General features: G+C 36.3%; 1 protein-coding gene across 4 annotated transcripts in view; it reads left to right on the top strand.

The window, feature by feature from the left end:
• ARHGAP21 (Rho GTPase activating protein 21) overlaps positions 1-21,299 on the top strand; it is a 109,588-nt gene that overhangs the window by 57,208 nt on the left and 31,081 nt on the right. For 3 of the 4 annotated variants that reach the window (XM_066316129.1, XM_066316120.1, XM_066316145.1), the window contains 4 exons: positions 4,319-4,411; positions 7,457-7,535; positions 13,302-13,356; positions 21,158-21,187. In XM_066316129.1, the coding sequence (XP_066172226.1) occupies positions 4,319-4,411; positions 7,457-7,535; positions 13,302-13,356; positions 21,158-21,187 (257 nt within the window). The remainder of the gene's footprint in view (positions 1-4,318; positions 4,412-7,456; positions 7,536-13,301; positions 13,357-21,157; positions 21,188-21,299) is intronic. The other variant, XM_066316137.1, reaches the window with a different exon arrangement.

A 21,299-nucleotide genomic window follows, 5' to 3' on the forward strand; every position in this document is an offset into this window, starting at 1 on the left:
TAAAGTCTTTATTTTGCAGTCAGTCGAACAAAAGTTACGACACTAATATTAGTTTCTAGATTTTACTGTGATTTCTGTGGTTATTGTAGGTGGCACTGTAGTCTCTGATTAACTTGAAGATTTGTATAGAATTATGAAAAAATATTGGCTTTAAAAATCCTTGTTGTTATCAGTTGGTTTTCTGTATTTATCTTGCATTTGATTTACAGGTATTTGTGCTTTTTCAGGCTACTTTTTCTTAACTTTGGTTGTCTAGACTAAGGAGCTGATTATTAAGACTCTCCTGATTCCTTACTATCCTTGGTTAAACTAATGAGCCGTCTATATACTTGGGGATTTATTTTTATTTCCTTATTTCTGATGATGCTGAATCTCTGAATTATAAGTTCAGACACTAGTTTGCTTACACTCAAAGTTATATTTTCATTTGGATGACATCACTGAAGGATGTTTGCAACACCATTGCACTGCAAAGAGTATTTTAGTGATTCTCTTAGCAAAACTACACCACTGCCTGGACAAAATCTTGCCTTTGAATTTATACTGACTGATGACCATTTTTCATGCTGGAAGTTTTCGTGTGCTTACAAAGCTAATACAGGAAAGGACAACCTAATGGGCTTTTCATTTTCTGATCAGCTGAGTTGTGTGCTTACCAGCTTTATTTGCTTTTTTCTTTTTATTGCCCTAATGTAAGACTGCATCTCTCTTTATAGCTACATTTAAGGGGGAATGAAGTAAAAATGAAGTTCTTTTTACAGAAGTTGTGCTTTTAATCTGTGTTGTTTCCTTGCATATGTGAATGTGTTACTGGCAGCTCACACTTCGTCTGTTCTTTGTGCATGCATGATGTCTCATTCTTCATTTGCAGTTGAAGATTTGGGAGAATATTTGTATTTGTGGTAGCCTGCAATGTAGTGCTCAATTACAAAGTGTGTTGTTTTGCTTACAAAAGTATGGAGAGGGAAGAAGGAGGCAAAATCAAATGCCGTAGTGAGCACTGGAAAAGCACAAATAAGGCTTCTATGTCTTACAGACAAGAAGTCCGAGGTGCTTTTACTGTTGTTTGTTGTATCACCTTGTCAGGAATTGCTGGCATGCTCAAAAAAATCGGTCTTTTCAGTATTAGAAACAAAATGGTGAATTCTGACAGTATGTAGAGCGGAGTTAGAGAACTTAGTGTAAAACACTTGGCTGTGATAGATACTCTGTTCTAGATTGTAGTGTTTAGGAGGAGGGAAGTTTAAGCTCTCTTTTCTAGACAGCATCTTGCTTTTGCCTGATAATTGAGTGCAGACAGAACCACATTTAAGATTTAAGCATAATTAAATCAGAGTGTAGTGAATGTTAAATTTTGACACATGAGGCGAGTTATTAGGTAATCCATTTTACTTGAAGTTTATTTCTATGATGATTGAATAAATCATCTTCAAGATTTATTCCCCTCAGCTGGTCTGAAGAAAATACTGTTAGCTTCTACTGTCAAAAAATATTGCTTAGCTTTGCTTGAGTTTCAAAGTGTAAATGTACATTTTGAGGTTAATTTATTCAAGGAAGTTCATTTATATGTTACTGATTAAAAAAGATTTGGTTTCTATCTATGTATGTAGAAGATCAAGGAGAAATGAAGAAAGACCCTGTATATCAGAGCTTGAGAGTTCTAAGATTTCTTCTTGTTTCAACTTGTGTTTGGATAGTGCTGAATAGTAAAATGAACATTCAAATGTAATCAGCATTTAGACCTTTTCATCCTGATTTTTTGCCCCTAAATCAATTTTTAGTGTGGTGGTTGACCTTCTTTAGGAAGTAAGAACGGCTGACTGTTTAATGTAGCCTCCTTCTGCAAGTAGGACAAGCAGCCAAGTTTAATGTGCAATTAGCTTTCTGAATTGATTGGTAAAATAGCTGTGGAAATGGGAAGTGAGTGCCCATAATGTCTCTGTCGCTGACAGGCAGGTCAGAAGTCAGATGTCAGGGAAGCCTGCAATCTCTGGTCTCCATAAACTGCGGCAAGTTTCCCCTCTTAATCAGAAGTGGGAAGTGTGTTAAAGGAGTTCTGTGTTGGGTACTGAATGGGAGTAACTTTATCTGCCTGACCTCTTGATTTGCGTGTTCAGGTATGGACAAGGCAGAAAGCAGCACTTGAGTGTTAAGTAATCTAGCTGTAGGCCACTAACGTTTTTTGAAGAGTATTATATAAAGGAAGCTGAGGTGTGATAGATTAAATGTGCCACAGGAGCTGTATTATTTTTATTGTCACTTTTGGAAATGTATGTGTCTTCAGTAAAAGATAAGTGGCACCTTATCTTTTACTGGGAAGGATGGCAACTAGGAAGGATGTTTGGTGGTCCTATAAAAGGTCATATTTTAACTTCATTCTTGTAAGCAGTTGAAGCAACCTTTTGTTCATGGCATCTGGGTAGATTAATCTTAGAGCTTCTCTAAACTTGCTGAAATGTTACTGGCTTTTTAAAGGACAAGACCCATCATATGTTCAGTGTCTATTTAAATCTGCAGATTAAAAATGACAGATATTAACTTTGGCTCACAAAGAGCATTTTGTATGTCTTGTAGCTGTATCCTGCTAATCAAATTTTAAGTATTTGGGGACTGAGCTGCCAGCTGGAGTTTCTTGATTTGTAATTCATTGCTTTATATGTAGTATTTATCTGATTCTATCAAATCAACTTTTTGATTATTTGCTCCTGATCTGGAACTATTTTGAGAAGGCCATTTAGAGCCATATGAGTGAGCCATTTTGTTGAACTGTTTTTTGGTAAAATGGCAGGACACTGATATCTGCACAAAAAAGGCATTAGGCTAAAACTAGGATCTGAAAAAATGTGAGTCAGAGGATGATCTGGTTTTTTGCAGTTTATTTAAAGTTTTTCAAATGCCCACATGGAAACTGAACGAAAAAAAGGTTAAGGGGCACCTTATTTATTCAATAAATACTACTGTGATTTATTCAACATTTTAGGCGGGTCATTTAAAGCTGTGGGGAAAGTACTTCCAAAAGCGGGGCCATTTGTGCCTAAGTCAAAGATCCATTTTAGAAATGGTTAGATCCTAAGCCATTTTAGAAATGGTTAGAACCTAATAATGCCAATTTTAAGGAATTTCTTTTATCAGCAATGCCAGTTTTAAATAATTCCTTTATTATTTTGTGCTGTTCCTTCTTTTGCTGCAGTTTCAGCCTCTGTCTCTCCACTATGCTGGGGTTTCCTGCTAAACTGGAACACAGACCCGGCTTATTTTTGTGTCATGTCAGTTCCCTGGGCTGGCTCATCACATGGCCTCCAAAGGTGGCACTTCCTTAGCTGGAAGTGTGCACAGGGATAGTAACTGGAGCCAGGAGCTGGAGTGACCAAGGCTGTCAATGCCAGCTCTGCCACTGTAAGACTCTGTCTATCTGGCTGTAGCCTTTAATGTTCTGCCTCTGGTTCTGTGAGTCCTAGACCATGCAGGAACATGATGGATATATATATTTATTGATTTGTTTTTTTATTATTTCTGGGTCATTTTCTTGGTGGGTGTGTTCAATATTTGGGTTTTTGGGGGGGGATTGGTTTTGTTTTTTTAACTTCACTGGCATAATAATTCCATGTGTGAAGCTGCGTAGATGCTGTAAAATGGCCTACTCCAGCTGTGTGCAAATGTAGGACAAGCAACACTGTATTTTAGCCTGCCGTATAACCATGGAGTTTTTTGTTTGTGTTTCTGTTTGTTTTACTGTACACACACCCACACTCCTCTCTTGATTTTCAGAAGTGGTGGCTGCTTAACAAAAAATTACTTAGCTTTGGTGACAGGCATGTAAAACCAAAAGGTACCTGTGTTTCTAGAAGTATAGGAATTAAGTGTCTATTGAGAAAGCAAGAAAATGTAGCTCTACATGGTTTCTAACTACTGTAGAGTAACTTGAAGTTATGTATATACAGATATGTACAGCAAATGCAGACATACGCTGTGCATATAATTGGAATTCTAAAGTTCTTTTTATTGTTGAGTGAATCTTGTTAAGCCTTCAAGAAAGCTTTAGACTTCATCTTCAAGAAAGCTTTAGACTTCATCTTGGAGTTCCTGAAAAACAGTGTTGGAAAATTACTTTTGTGGTCCATGAGAACTGTAAATCAATGTTAAATTTTTTCCTTTTAAGGGAAGATTTTAAAATTTTATTTTCCAGTTTCCATTACATTACTATTTCTTTGTATGTCTCTGTGAATGCAGCAGAATTTCATCCCAAAATATTTTGTAAGTGAAAACATTGTAATGAAGTATCATGAAACACTATTAAGAAATGTTCTTTCTTTCTCAGGAAAACAAAGAAATAGACTGGAACCAATGGATACCATATTCGTTAAACAAGTTAAAGAGGGTGGACCTGCTTTTGAAGCTGGGCTATGCACAGGTACTGTTCATTAGCATGTTTATGCATGTGATGTAAAATACATATGATTTAAGTTGCTACTACGTAGTTCTATCTTCCATTTAAATCTTGTTCTTTCCTTTAGACACTTTTAAGTTGTCCTCCGGTCTTTTTCACCTTGGAAGCACTGTTTTGCTAATTAAGGCATTAAAGTCTTAGTATTTTGATTTGCTATCTTAAAGAGAGTAAGAAAATATGTGACAAGAGGCAAAAAAGGGAAAATAATACCTGTAAGCTCTTATGTCTTTGATCTGGGACAGATTGATAACCTGAAAACATTCAGGTATTTGTACATTAAATAAATTTTTTCTACTCTACCTCCTTTAAATCAAATAGGAACAGTCCAGGTCTCTCTTCTTACAAAATTCTATTCAATTGCTTATTTAATCAAGCTGGTGAGCAGAAGACATGGGGGTGTGTGTGTTTGTGAACTTGGATCATACCTTTACTTAACTGCTAAAAGAAGAAAAAAAGCTGTATTAGAATTGAAAATCTTACAGGTGATAGAGTTACATGCATGGATGGATGCCACGATAAATACAGGTTTCTTAAAAATATAGCACAACTTCTGTTCTATGAAAGGCTTATGCTTGTGTCAATAATGGGATGTTGATAGTTATGTACCTCAATTTGCCTGGAATAGAATAAGTTTTATATGTTCTTCCTAAGGAAATACAAAGTTTCTAGGTTGATCAGTTTAAAAATAGTTCTAGATCCTACCCATAAGCGCTTTGTTGGGGTTTTTTAACTCCTCCTTAGATAGTTATTTAGAGAAGGGTTACTTTGGCAAAATTTGATTGCTATTATATAAAGATGTTTTTGGCTTGATAAAACGCAGCATATGTTGAATTTCTACAGAGGAAACATGTTAATTTCTACTCTGCTCAGTGTCTGCCAAATTGAGTGAGATGAAATCTGTAGAGAATATTTTATTTTTATTTAGAGAATATTTTACTTTAGTTATGGAAGAGATTTTTAGGAGCCCAGAATAAAGAGCAGAAAATAAATGGGAGAACACATTTTTATTAACTAGAATATTCCTAAACACACTGCTTTCAACAGTTACATCTAATCAGATCATGCCAGTATATCTTGTTTATGAATTTTAGGGTGAAATATATTACTATATCTCTGTCTTGCTATTCTAAAACACTCAGAATAATCAGCCAGGTAGATTGCCTAATCTCTCATGCAGACGCTATATACATTTCTTATTTTGTAGAATCAACTGTAAACTTTTTTTCCTAATGTAACTTTGCTCTGTTTTATGGTCACACAAATGAAAATACTTGAATATGCAGTATGAGTTAGGAAGTTATGTTTGTTAATTCTTATTTCACTGCTGCAGAGTCCTTTGTAATCCTGAAAGTTTCAACATAAGTTTCATCACCTGTGATAAATGAGCTCCATTTCAGGAGCTTACTTGGCTGCTTCTCACCAGAAAATTTAAAATATTTAAAATTATTTAAAGCTTAAATATAAGACAGTCCATTCTGAAGTATTTTTTGGATACTCGTGTAAAATCATCTTTGTTAAAGTTAGAAAGGTAATACTTCTCCCATATTTAACCTCTAAAGCATTTCATTAAAAAATAACATATATGAGAGTTTGTAAATATTAGAAATATTGAAATAGAAACAGCCAAAACACATCTCTATTTCCCATGTCTCGATCTTTGTGCTGTTATTTATCTATATGCAAGAATGTAAAGAACTAAAATGTATGTGGAAATGGCATTCTGATTAATTTCTACTTTGATCAAAATATGTAGCAGACCACTAGACTGGAGAGCTGTTAGAAAAAGACTTCATGTTTCCATATTTTTTTGGCACTACAGGCACTGACTTCCCCTTCCCACCTATCTGAAGCAGAACAAAGTTGTTCTTGCAGAGTTGTCTGTGCTCATGTCATTTATGTAACCAATTTTGCAGTGTGTCCCCATCAGATCTTTTGGCACATCCATGGGATGCGTATTTCAAGTAGACTCGTGTCACTGCTGTGAAAAATAAAAGCTGCACAAGTATAGATAAAATTATGTGACCTACTCTATTAGTAGTCCTAATTATAGTTTTTAGTGGGAATACTGAGTAGAGATCTGTGGCAATGTAGCCCACATTACAGGCTGTTCTTAGACAACCTGGAAATGAGCCAGTTAAAGTCCAGAGAAAGATCTGGTGTGTTCTGGGGAAGTTTGCAGTAGGACCTAGCCAGGACAGGGATCAGACCTTGTTGCCACCAAGCTTGCTTTCATTGCTTAGGAAGCAGGAGGCAAAACTCAAAGTTCTTTCAGGCAAGAAGAAAGGTGGTAACCAGTGGATGAAGTGGAATAGCTAAATTTTTATAAAGTTGAAAATATCACACCAATCTATTGGCATGATGTTTACTTTATGTGAGCAGACGAAATTAAAAAGTCAGATCTGTGTCGTTTGTTAATCCATGGGGTCTGTATGGGGAACCTCCACAGAGCACAAGCATTAAAGCGTTATTGTCCTCAAGACAGGCTGAGTAGTCAGAGTGAGCAGCTTTTTCCTTGCTTTGATTTGATCATGCCAGAAATACAAAAAGGGCTTTCAGTTTCTAAAGCCTTGTTGAAAAAGCCATTGCCTTTGCATTGCTTTGCACAGGTTCTTCCTTTCAGCTCTTCCTCCAGTAGCTTTTGGAAGCTCCCTACCTGTATCCTTTCAGACCATTTTCTCCTCATTAGGAAATTCAAGATACCTTTCTGCTCTTCTGATCAGAGATGACTTAATTACCATATAGTCAAAAGAACAGGATAAGTTTTTCATCACAGGCTAAAAATAGCTCTACACAATATATTTGATAATTAATTTATAAGACTATATAGAACTCTTAATGAGGAAGGAGTAACAAAATATTTGGAGAAATCTATTTTTATTTTTTTGAGGAAGACTAACCTTGAATTTAACATGAGTGTTCTTGATTATTGTAAGATATAGAAATGCAAAATAAAAACTATTTTAAAACATCTAGACAAACTAATGTGAGTTATAATTTTTCCCTCTACAGGTGACAGAATTATAAAAGTCAATGGAGAAAGTGTTATTGGGAAGACATATTCTCAAGTCATTGCTTTAATACAGAATAGGTAAGATAATAGTATTATCATTATGTGCCACACTTCTTGTGTACTGAGCATGAAATGACCACTTATGGGAGTTTTTGAAAAGTCATCGTATTATTAAATTTTCACTCATACACACTCACTTTTATTATTTCTTTTTGCATATATTTGCTGGTTGCTGAGAAAAGCTTGAGAATAGGTGTGCTGAACTGTACCACAGTCTTCTATTGTCAGTACTTGGTGCTTGTTAGCAAATAACATCGAGTGTTACAGTGGGGATGAGCCTGCCAGGCCTCTGCCCTGGAGGGTTGTCCCTTGAGTGGAGTGTGATATGCTCATCTCATCCCTCCCCAGGAGAAGAGAACCCTTAGATGAGGCAATTCTCTCTCAGCTCAGAGCAAGGCACCCACAATGCTCTGAGGTACCTTTCCAACCCATCGGTTCTTCCCTTTTGGTACCAGCCTGCTTTCCCCCATAAATACCCCAGAGCTTACCCTGCTCAGCAAGGAGCTGCCGTCCCTGACCACCCTTCGCAGGGCGCTGGATAATGAAGGCTTCCCTGTGGAATCACTGTACAGTGCTCCTGTCACTCTGTCAGCCTGGGAGAGCCTCGCAGGGCAGAGCTGGAATCACTGCTGGGAGCTGGATCACTTGCAGCCCCTGGCTGTGCCTTGCTGAGGCTGCCTGGCGGCTGGAGACTGCCCCAGCCCCCGGAAGGCTGTCTCTAGTGAGACCTCTCTCTCTGGAAAGATTGCAGCATTCTGGGTTGGAGTCCCGAGTCCATGGCCGTTCACATTATAGAGGAAGTTTGAACTGAAAATAGACAGATTAGGTATATGTGCATATGTCAGTCGGAAAAGAAGATTACAAATTCCCCCTTGCTTAGGAGATCTAAGAACTAGAAATCAGCATATTTGGTGAAGGAAGAAAATAATGCCAGTGCACACCTGCTGAATATCTGCAGTAAGTCTTTGCTTTTCTCTATTTTACAGCAAATTATGAGCCTGGCTCAGAGTTGAGAAAATACTAATATTTACTGCTCCTGCAACTCACAAGCACTTGTGAAATCATGTCTATGCTTGAGTGTAGATACTCTTTCATTTCTCATGTCTGCCTCCATTTTTACAGTTTTCTTGGTGTCAATTTCTGTTCTATGGCAACAAGTTTCTGATATAATACTGAGTTACATGGCAAAAGATGTGTCATGATCAGCATGAAAGAATGTTTTCTAAGTACATCTCATGTGTCATAATTTAGAGGCTCATTATGTGTTAAAACTTAGATATGCTTAACTGTTCGAAGAAGGAAAAAGCAGATTCTGATCTTCTGATTTCAGTGATGTCTTTATTCAAGATTTTGTTCAATGTGTACATCTTGATTGGTTTGTGTCTTTGTGGTTTTGTTTTGGATGTTTGTTGTTCTGTTTCTTTAAAAAACAACAAAACTGTATTGTGATGGACAAGGTAGACAGAGAGCTGGACAGATGGGCTTTTTTATTTCCTTCACTGGACATAACACTAGCTTACACATTGTTTCTTTATTTTGTATTTTTACAAGCAGCACTACTGTACAATGGTTTATACCCAAGATACAGTGTATGCTGAACTATGTAGATCAGTCATTTAACTCTCTTAATCCAAAAAAGAGACCAGTCACATCTATGAGTGGCCTGTGTGGTCAGTGATTCTGAACTCTAGGCATGCCTGTAAATTGAGTTTATTTTCAGTGAGTGTAGGTAGTGAACCATTCAGAAGAACCAAACCCCTGCCTACTGTGGATAAACAGCAGACACCTGAACAAGGTCTTATCAGTGATTTGGTGCAGCCAGGCAGGGTGTAGGACACTGCTGCATCTGTCTCCCTGATTTCCATGAGGGCAGGGAGAATGAAGGAATGCTATTGTTTGTTAGGAGGGAACAGTTTGTTTTCTCAAGCCAGATGTGTACATCACAGAAGATTGTAACAAAAGGTCGTGTGTATCCTTGAGCATTTCATACAGCATATACAACCATGAGGAAGTCTACAGCTGAGCCTCTTAGGATAAACAGATAAATATTAATTCTGATCCATAAAGAGAGCTCAGACTCCACATCAGGTGTATCTTGTAGCTTACAAGGCAGTAGTTATGTGACTGAAGAATCAGCTGTCTCTCATTCTTTGCTTGAAAATGGTATTTTTGAGCTCAGAGCAATTTGGTCTGAATGTAAGTTTTTTTACTTCTTATGCTGCCATTTCATGGCAAATAAAATTGCATTATGGTGCATACTGCTCTTGCATTAGCATTGGCACCTGGGTCAGACTGATGGTCTGTTATGCCATTATCCTCTATGATAGTATCCAGTAAAGATTGCTTTGAAGTCCATGAAAACACTGGAATGTGAAATCACTCAGAGTGATTGAGTGGTCAGATAATACCAGCCCACTTTCTATAAATCCTTGGTTCAGGAAATTGATAAACTGCAGGTTTTATCTTCATTGCTTGATTTAATAATTCTTGATAGGTTGGCCTTGCACAAATTAACTCTTGAATGTACTTACACTCTTTCCATTAAAAGCACCTGGTGACAATTTTTTGCTGTGTTTTGTGTCTTAGCTGATCTTTCATCCAGCACAGCTTGGATTCTTTAGTTGGCCTTTTTAAAGCAGCTTGCTGAAAGGCCTTTTGAAAGGCTGAGTTGTCAGCTGAAGTATTTTTTAAGACTAAAGACAGTTTTCTTCATAGTCTTAAAATGTTCTGTGTTGGTTTTCTAGGCATTTTAATTGCTGTACTTTTGTTGGTTTTAATTACTCATTCACACATATTGATGAGTGTAAATGCTTATTCTTTTGCTATTTTACTCATCTTCAGAGTAGGTTTTAAGGTTACAGAACATTTCATCCTCTCTTCTCTCTAAAGAGAGTGCTTCCCCACTCCTCACTGTTCAGCTGTTTGAAATAAAACTAAGCGCAGGCTGGCAGTTTTTTTTAGATTACTTCTGTGTCTCCATTTATATAGCAGCTTATTATTTTTCTAAAAAGTTGTTCAATTTTAGCTGCTTGTCTTCATTATATAATGTTGCAGACATCACAACTCAGCTGCTTTAGATGAAATGATACCCATATCTTCCAGTAGGACTTAAGGATGGGATATGATTCAGACATGATCTGTCCTGTTCCCAGAAAAGTTTCAAGCTGTGTCTAGCATGTTTTCTATTTTCCTCTGCATGGAGATAGCAAAACTAAAGGTACACTGGTTATTTCCTCTGGGAGATGGAAGGCACACCTCAGAAGAGCTGCTAGAATTAACTACAGTCTTGTAAAATTGACCATAACTGCACTTTAAACTTTAAGTTTCCTACTTTTTGCCAACAGTTGCTGGTTTGGTCCATTAAGAATTTATTCTTATCTGTTTACGTATATAATGAACTTGGAGATACCTTGATTGCTAACATAAGCTCTGTCAATTATTTATGATTCCAAGTAAAAGAAAATGATTCTGATTGGCAACTTCTCTCCCCTCACCACCCTCCCTTCTTTTCTTAAACTGGGGAATTTGAATGATTGTCTGTTCTGCTGCTCTTTTCAAACTGTTCTTGAAAGGGTTTGGACTACTTAGAAGTGTACAGAGTTTAGCTACTGAATCTATTTCATTAACACAAAAAAATGCATCAGAAGATAGACTTTATGATTAGTGCTTTAGTTTGATGACTTGGAGTCAAGACATTTGAATTTAACTCTCAGAATGTGTAATGAAAATAATTGGATTGATAAATACCTTTGAGAGTTCTGAGTACTGTGTCTGGAGCTCCAGTGGAGACTATCACTCTGTGTGGTGGTTCTTGCTAACACCTTCTAGTTCATAATTTCCATTTGCATTATATCATACAATAAAACAGAAGTCTTCCTTCCTTTCTGATATGAGAATTAACATGTCACCAAATATAAAGTAAGAATATCCAGATTGTCTCCAAAAGGTTCTTCAGGCAAACAGGAATAGAATAGTTAAGTAGTTATTTGAATTATGTGTAAAACATTGTTTCTGAATGGAACTCTTTAATCTTCTGCATGTCTTCTAAAAAAGGTGTTAATTGTGTCAATGGATTTAATCACTTTTTAAAAAAGGGCCAAGAGGGGAAACATGCAAAATACTTAAATGAGTATAGTTTGTTCTGTGTCAGATTGTATTTCTTTATATAAAAAGTACTTCAAAAAGAGCAGTACTGTCATATTTTTGACATCCGAAGTCTGCAAGTCTCCATCCTGCAAGTCAGCAGTTGCCTGATATGATTTATACATACATGCTACCCATGTGTTGCACTGAAATCTGAACACTTGTGTTAAAAATGCCTCAAGCTGTTTATGCATTCAGTCAATATGGGAAATTCCATTGTAAGTGCACATAAAGTCAGTACTCCCTTGTCTCTTAAAAATCAGTACTTTAAAATCATTTTCACAAGGCTTTTGAAGACTTACTTTTACCTAGGTGTGTGTGGACTTAAAAAACAAAAACTTAAATCACTGCTGATCTTCAGTTTTAAGACTGAAGTAAGTTTTACGTTGCTTGGAGAGCACTGTTTTCCAAAATGAATAATGGTTTAAAAAGATTGTGAAACCAAAACCCTTACTCTGCTGTTTTGGAATTTAGCCTTATGTCTGTGGTCGCTAGAAAATGGAAAAGGAACCACAAAATAGAAACATTTTTCATGTAAGAAGGCATAATAAATCACACATTACATTTTGAGATGATGGCTTTCTTTTCTGCAGAAATAAACTGAGGTCCTTCTCAGTGCTTTCTTAGACTGATACTGGTCAGGTTTTTTTAAATCTCCTTTTTTAATTCTGACACGTGAGATTTCTAAGTAATGGTCACGGTAACTTCATTTTGGTTTTTCAGCCTCGTTATAATAGACTGTGCATTAGTCTTCTGTAGCCCCTCTCTGTACCTGTTCCACTTCACATTTAATGAATGTGAACAGATTATTCCATTATATCAGATGAGATAATAAATTCATCTCTTCTGTATCCAGTATTACAAGCATATGCTTTTCTCTTGCTTGTGAAAATACCTTATTGCTGGTAGATGCCAACTGTGGATTTCACTGTTTTTAAAATACTCAGCTGGGTAGCTGGTACATTGTACATTTGGTGTCCTGATTTTGCTTGTGTTGGAGTCACATTGATTGAACTATTCAGGTTCCTGGATCTTCATGCTGCTGGTGCTTTTGGTTTCAGCAGCTCAGACTGATGACTGCAGCACTTACAAATAGCAAGTGTTTTTCACCCATATTTTGATGTCATCTGAATGACTGTTCAAGTTGATTCTGCTAGGAGGTGATTGGAGTGGAAAGGTGTAGGGCAGTACTTGCCTTGGTATTGCTCCTGTTTTCAGATGATGTGGTGATTGTGGTGTCACCACAGCAATTTTAAAGAGTGCTAAGAGACTTTAATTTTAAATTGAAGAAAAATGGAAGTGTCAGCTTTTATTCACAGATTTGTCACATTGTTTTGTCCAAGAAGCTCTAAACAAGTAGTGGACCTTAGGACTTGAGGAAAAAGAAAAGAGGAAATGAAACTGCTCAAATCAGTGTGTTGGCTCAGTAAACTGGCTCAGTCAGATTTATCTTCTACGCTTAATTCCTAAGATTCTAGTGGAAATCAGTGTTTACTTTTGTTGTGTCATGTATTTGTCGTAATAGCTCAGTGTTGGAGTTTTTGAATAGTTTTCATCTGTGGAAGTAAATTATTATCTTTGTAATAAGAATTGAAAATCTGCAAAAGGTCATCACTGATAAACTTTTTCTGTTTCTTTCAGTGACAGCGTATTGGAGCTTAGTGTCATGCCAAAAGATGAGGACATCCTTCAATTGGTATGTTTATGAAGTTTCTGTTCAGAGAGTATATTACCTAAACAAAAATGTTCTGTTGTTGGTTACAAAATCTTTGAAGTGTGCTATCAGCAAATAATTAATCCTTGTAACACCTTGGATATTTTCCTACTTCTTTGCTATGCCTGAAATTTCAGGGGAATCCAAATATAGGGAGTACTGTATTCACATGATATTTCTAGCATGTTAAAAATACATATTGTTCATATTTTTACTGTAATTTGGATTAATTTCATTATGTTAGAATTTATGAATCATATTGCTTCCTTTGACTAGGTAGTCCAGTTCTAAAGAATTATAATTCAAAAACTAGCATATGAAGCCTTTGTTGATAACTCAGTAATTGTGAGTAGACTAAGAAGTGTGCTAAATGGGCCAGAGGTTATTACCAAATTTTTAAATTGTGGCTGCTGTAAATGTTTTGTTGCAATAGTGCCTATTTGTTCTTGGTTTTAATTGAGGTCCTGCATGTGTAGTAAGATAATTCATCTCCCATTTAGTGTCTCTAAGTCCAAAAGAGTCTTGAATAATATACAATGTGTAAGTGCGTATTATGAAGAATCGGAAAAAAAACAGTATATTGATATGGTCTGATTTTTTTTTTAATTGGAAGTAGAGGAGAGGAGAAAATGACAAGCAGGGTTGATTTTCTTTTTAGTAGTTGGAAAAGTGTATTTTCTAATTCACACAGAAGCAGTAAGATGACTTTGTGTTAAGAAAAACCTATATATTTCAGTAGTTGTTTTCCATTATTACAGACCAAATTAATGGGTAAAGAAAGAAACCAAAAAAACTTTGTTTTACATTAAAGTGAAGGTAGAAGCTGGTATAGGAACTCTCCAGCTAGGACAACAAGTCAAGATTATTAGAATAGAAGTGATAATTTGAGAACATTTGATGAATTTGATGAAGACGTATTTCAGTAATGCAACACAGAAAATATTGGGGGCAGGATGTGAGTTTTGATTGCATGAATAAGTGGGAGAGAAAACCTGTTTGGGGTGTTTTTTGGTGGTTGGTTTTTTGGTTTGGTTTTTGGCTGTGTTTTTGTTGTTTTTTTGTTTTTGTTTAATTGGAACTGTGAATATGTATAAATGCAGGAATAATGCTAACATTAAAATAATTTGAATGCCACCTGCATCTAATGCAGTCTTGCAGCCATAGTAGTGTAAGACAAGGTGTGAATTGTAGTTTTAAAGTTAAATATTTGTATTTGTCTGGATGAAAAGGTCTTACGGATGTCATCTCTCTGCTGGTGAAACACAAAGTGCAAAATTCGGACAAAGTAGAGATGAGAAATAATTGGTTGTATATACCTTATTATATCAACATGTGAGATGGAGGCAGAGGGCAAAAAAAGATGATTGTTGCCCTTAGGGGTTAGGAAAGGATATTAACAAAAAGAAAATAAGGTCATTGTCCTTGAGGAGACTGACGGGTAAAGAAAAGAGAACAAATACCTGCCTGTGGAAGTTCTAGAAAAAGACTGGATATATAAAAAAACGTCAAGTCATACAAAAGTTCTTTCTGTATTTTAAAATGCGATAAGAGTTGAGAATTTTGTATGTGAGGTTGCTCTGTTGAAGATACAAAGAGGATTAGGTTTGACAAGTGGAGCCATCATTTTGTAAAAAATGCTTTACATCGACCCTATAGTTTGTGTGAGTTCCTTCAGTTGTTCGCTGTTGGATTGGGTCATGATACAGAAGGATTTTATGCTGCTGTTTACTAAGATGCATTTGTTTGTGATCAAGTGAACTGCGCTTGAGGGCTTCCAGCTCCACATAGCATTTTCCAGAGGAAAGCTGTGGAGGCACAGGTGTTTCCTGTATCCCTAAGACTGAGCACTGGGTGTACTCATATTGGAAATGACTTCTAGCAGCAGTTTGTTCATTCAGGCCTGTCACAGAACACTTCAGTATATATGTGTCCAAGTGTCAATCTTTGATGGCTGAGCTGCAACTTGTGAAGAAACAGATACAATTCATTTTATTATCTTATAACAGAGTCTGTCTGTTGTGGCCTGTAACTGTATCTGTTTTAGCCCACCACATAGGAAGAAATATTTTTAATACTTCTAAAATAATTTGCAGTCTTCTGAGACAGTACATTCTCAGTAACTTCAGTAAAATGAAGAATCTTTGCAGTGCCTCTGAATTATAATAGAGGCAAAGCTTACGACCAAAGTTGTGTTATGTAAGCTATAGAATGTTCAATAACTTAGTTGTTTTGTGTGACATATGTCACCGTAAATATCTTCAAATAGTGTCCCTCGTAAACTGATGTTAAATACTGGTATGCTGTAAAAATAGCAAAACTCCAAGCACTACTGGATATTGTAGTATGAGCTAATAAATGGTATATCTAGTGCAATGAGGATGGAATAGTTTCATTATATTCAGGAACAATGCTGGATGTGCCAAATTTTATAGTACTTGGCAGTCTACTCCATGTGCTCATGACTGAGGGCAAGAAACACAGTTGCTTGTTTCTATCCTTAGTTTTTTATTTATAAACCTTGAGTTTAGTCTTCAGAAATATCTGTATGAGTCTGTGAACCTCTTGATATATTGAAGTTCCTGAAAACAGGGCATCAGATCCATTCATCAGCAGTAACAATGAAATGGTCCAATCCACAGGCCACTGCCCTCTGTGGCATGTGAACAGGGCTTTCTTGGAAGGGAATTACATGTGAAATCCTACCATTAGTGAAACCAATGTCAGTTCTGTTTGTTCACTGTGATGTTGAAAATGTCCCTTTTGAATTGGGAACAGGATCTTTAAAAATCTATATCCATAACAAAATCTTGAACTCTTGACAGCAGTGTATGTGTTCGGTTTTTTCATGCTCCTCCTCAAATTCGTGATAAATTTACTTAAATTTATCGAAAGACATTATTTTGAAACATTTCTAGGTATATGACCATTTTTAAAGTAGGAAGAGGAGGATTATTTTTATGTCATGTTATCCTCAGTGTTTCAAATTTGATGTATCTATTTCTGTAATTTCTGTAGCATTCTCAACCTTCTTGACAGAATTTTGGCATCTTACTGGTTTTAGTATCACGGACTTCATGCAAATGGGAAGACGCATTTAGGTCAACCACAAATAGTTCATTTTTCTCAAGTGTATTCAATGAAATTGTTGCTGTTTTGTTGCCTGTTTGATAACAAGTTTAATACTAAAATACTGTTGAAATTTTGACAACTTTCCAGTTGTTCAAAAGCTTTTTGTGCTGTGTGGGAAATACTGACTGTATTAAGGTGCTCCATAGAGTAAATTGAGTTTCCTAAGCGTAATTACAGGTGAGCATTTTTATGAGTGTTGTCAGGAGGCTCTGTTGTGTCTAACACATGTATGTTAGTGTGTCCTCCGTATGCAGGATTTTTGGACCATTTTTTCTGGGAATGTTTCACATTGGAATGTACTTACTTGCTAATTGTTCCTTGTGTATGTAAAAAAGAATACAACCTACAAGTAACTGAATTTCTAAGTACAAGGAACTTGAAAATATCACTCTTTGAAAAATGGTATTTTTAATATGATCTGCATTGGAACTGTTTACTTGGAAAGTTATTTGTAATGTAGCATATTAGTCATTATATATGGTGCTTATTACAGGTAAATAAATGTAGATATTTTGTAGATGTATGTAACTATAATATGTATAAACATGCATACTACAGGTAAGGTATCCTTTTTTTTCACCATTCATTTTCTAGGACTTTTCTCACTACACGCTTGCTCAAAAGTTCATCTTTGCTAACTTTTAGCCTACCTCCAATAGTTTAATTTCTAAAAAATCATTTCCTTACAGGAATTGCCCCAAAAGGTAAGAGGTCACTTTGGGTCTTAGGTATTGTCACCATTAAATTTTATTAGTGTCCAGATCTGTTGAAATGTGCCTTAGCCTTCCAGAAAGACCTTTGCAGTTTCATTACAGAAAGATGATTTTGAGCATTCTATGAATAATGGTAAAGTGGAAATAAAAGAGGGTTGCTTACTATTATGTTTTTGATAAATTTAGTTAAATCCTAATCTTTCCTCAACATTAGAGCCCAATGAAGTTGCAGATCAGTAACTCAAAGTTGACCGCATTTGAACAGAAATGTTTCTCTGGTCATGGATAGTAAGGGAACCAAAAATCCTACATGGGAATGACTAGGAAAATGAGTAAAAGTCAACTGAAGCACATATTTTCTTTTTTATTTTTCCTTTTTTCTAGCCAGGTAATATGGGAGTTTTCAGTATATTAGAATATCTGTACAGCAAAGAAGAGTTTGCTGCATTATCATTTCTGAACTTAAAATTTTTGTGGGATTTGGTGGCTCAATGCCTTGGAGTACCCAGAAATTGCCAGTCATGCACCTATAATTAAAAAGGGGAAAGAACCGCCCCCCCTGCTAAGAACAGCAAAAAAAAAATAACTTAAATGAGGAAATGTATCCTAGATTTTTACATGCCCCAGTAACCTCATGTCTCTGACTACAGGTCTGCCCACAGATATTTTCACACAAAATATTTTCATTATCATATTTCACAGAAATATTTCCATTTGCTTTATCTTTTAATAAGGATGGAGATGTTTTTCTAAGTAACTGTATTTAGTCCAGAGACTTGGAGCACTTTTTTACTTCCAGATTTTGTGCTGACAGTTACTGATGTGCACAGAGGTTAATATTAAAGCTGTGGCAGCAACTACAGTCGAGGGCAGGGTGTGGTGTGAAGAGACAGTGACCTGGAAGAAGAGACTTAAATTTTGTTTTCGAGCACTGCATGTTAGAAAATACCATTTGCATCAACCCTCCTAACCACAATTTAGACTTTACAGGAAAGTCTGTTACACAGCTTGTATTTGGAAATAAAATTTATGTGACCTAAGGCATTAGATTTTGTATACTAAAAAAGCACTGCCTTTAGGAAGAAAGGGTGTGCATTTTTTGGTTCTTTTTTTTCAAATAACTGTAGTGTTTGGGTGTCTCAGAGTAAAATGCAAGCACTTGAGCTGTATTATTAACATTCTTGCCAGAACAAACTGTAACTAGAAAGTGTTTCCTTTTAAGAGAGCTGTAAACCTTTTCTGATGCGCAGTTTCCATACTCATGTTGACTGCGAGATTAAAGACCTGGGAAGAGAACAATTTGGTAGTGAAGAAATAAGATCTGAAGCCAAACCCATAGGAGAAGAAAACAGGAATTCCTCAAGCTCAGTCGAGCAAGGAGATGGGCACGTTAGCTTCTGATTCATCCAAATGCTTATCACCAATTCATTGAATAGTTCTGTTGAAATCAGTGTTGTTATTCATCCTGTAATGGAGTGTAGTGAGGCACACCCATCCTCAGTTGAACACAGGGCTGCATGTTTTCATGGATTTGGGCTAATCGGTGTAAGATATGGTCGGTTTGAGCTCTTGAAGGTACAAGGTTTCACTGTGATTCTTACCCAGAGGAATCCTCATCCATTTGGCTGTTATTGTTTTAGCATCTGATAGTGTAAAATCAAGCGGGTAGAAGTGAGACCGAAGTCCTTCAGCAGAATTTTAGGTAGTTAATTAAATACCTTGTAAAATGGTTTATTTGCTTAAAATGTATTTTGTCTATCATATGGCATGAATGTATTACTTTATCAGTTAAACGCTTAAAGGTTCTACAAATTTACAGTAAGAAATTAATCCTTTACCATAGGAGTTTTCAAACTTCGTGCAAACAAAACTAGATTGCAGGGTGGGAAGAAATGGTACCCAGTAACTAGAATCACACTGAGTTCTTACTGTAAGAGCAGCAGTTTTCTTCTAGTAATTGTTGCAGAGCTGTTATCCATCAGAGCAGTTACTGTCACTCTAAATTGCTGCATTTGTATGGTAGTCTTTTATAACTGTTGGATTTTTGAGAAGGTGAAAAAGGGCTTATAAAATATCTAGACTAATTTTTGGATCATGTTGGGACTTCTGAATAACGGCAGAGTATCCAGTTCCAGAAATCGAAATGGCTTGGTGTCTGAATCAGGCGTATCACTAACCTGGATATTAACATCTATTTTTGTTCCTTAAGTTGCAAGCCTTTTTTTCTTTGGTTGATTTGTTTTAAGACTATAAACATCTAAAATTCTGCCATACCCTAATGACATTTTTATGAATGTATCCTGTTGCAATCACTTAGAGATTAAGGTAGCATTTTTCATGTGATTTATTGTTAGAGAAACTAAAGATAGAGAGTAATACTCAAGCTGTGTTTTATGTGGTTGCAGAATAGGTAAAATATCAAATCAGCATGAACTAAAATATGTTGGAGTATTTCACATTTCTTAGTCTCTAAATCTCTTCTAAAAATTTTGTCACTTTGTGCTTAAAGCAGCCAAAATATTTCATTAGTAAAAAGACTGATAATGCATCCTTGAGTGTGACATTTGCAGGACAGATCCATCCATGTCTTTATAATTTGCGTTATTTTCTGTAGGCCCTTAATCAGTTATGAAAAAAAGATACCAAATATTCTTTGTGGAAATATCACAGTCCCATGTATAAACTTTACCTTTCCTGGAAGTATGTTCTGCTTTGTTTCAATGCTTTCTTGGGTAATGGGTGAAATGAGGTTGAGACGAGTTACTTTCCAGTAACTGTCTTACACAGAACTGGCAGTCTGTTTGGATATACCTGCAATCATGGAAACATACTTCTTTTTGGGAGGAGAAAGCCTAGCTTGATCTCATTTGGGGACCCTGGGGGAATGCTGTCTTCTGAAGATGATACTTTAATATCTGTGATAAATTTTGTAAAGAGCTAAGAACTTACTTTTATACTCACGTGTACTCTTCAGCTACAGTCAGATCACACCAGCTTTGGAATTTAGCTTTTCTGCTATCAAAGTCAATGAAATTGTTTGTCAGGGGAATGTTTTACAAAAACATAAGTGGGTATTTACCGTTGGTGTAATGTGTGCACATCCCCGAGAAGGTGGAATATCAGCTGTTTCATCGGCTGTAGAAATTGGTAATTATTTTTGATTAGGGGGCAGTATATGATGGTTTTTGTTTGTCTTGCATGCCAGAAGGATCTCACTCAGTCTGGCTTTTGAGTCTTCAGAATCTCTTTAAAATTTTTTATTTAATTCTTCAGCCCCTCAAGATCATAAATAGTCATTTATTTAAAGGTTTAGAAATGTTTATCTTCGTACAGTCCTTCCCGCCATTAAATCTCGGTGGAAGCCTGTCCTGATTTTTACTATGAGTGGAGGAAAAAAAATTACAAATCACATGAGGAGAGTGTTTCTGCAGCATCATTCTTCTGATTTCAGATGTACTGCGTGAAAGCAGCTGCAGTCAGCTGACAGCTTGTGGTCGTGTTCGGATATATGTGAGGAAGGGGCGTGCTGTTTTAAATGCATAATAGAGCTGTTGTTTCGTCACCAGGAAGCAGGGATGGATGGTAGCAACCCAGGGAAATGAGAGACAGTAATGTTGCTGTAGTGGAAGGGAAATCTCATTGCACAGAGCCAGAGCTCTCTGCAGGCAGCTGTAGGGATGCACCAAGGCAAAATGGCACAAACGTATTTTGCTTTCTGTACAGGATAAACGTAAGGAGCAGATAAAAGCCTGAGATGGACATGCTCACAAGGAGGGTGAAGTTATTTTTTATGCTCTACTGCCCTTTATGTCTGTTGGTACCTTCCAGTGAAATCGGTGTAGCTGTATTTTTAGCTTGCTATAGTCAACATCAATATGACAAGATAATTCTGTCTTTACATCTGTAAGCAGTTTTTACTGTGTTTTCCTGTTTTCTGCCAGCTGCAGTTTACAAAGGATGTTACAGCCCTGGTAAGAAATGTACAGTAGCCATTTCTCTGATGGTTTTGTAAGGCATGTTTTTCTTAATGATTTGTGAGAAGCAAGAATATGAAATAGCAAGTTTGGAAATGAGCTAGATAAT

Source organism: Sylvia atricapilla, chromosome 1 (assembly GCF_009819655.1).
Source record: "Sylvia atricapilla isolate bSylAtr1 chromosome 1, bSylAtr1.pri, whole genome shotgun sequence".
Taxonomy (NCBI): Eukaryota; Metazoa; Chordata; class Aves; order Passeriformes; family Sylviidae; genus Sylvia; species Sylvia atricapilla.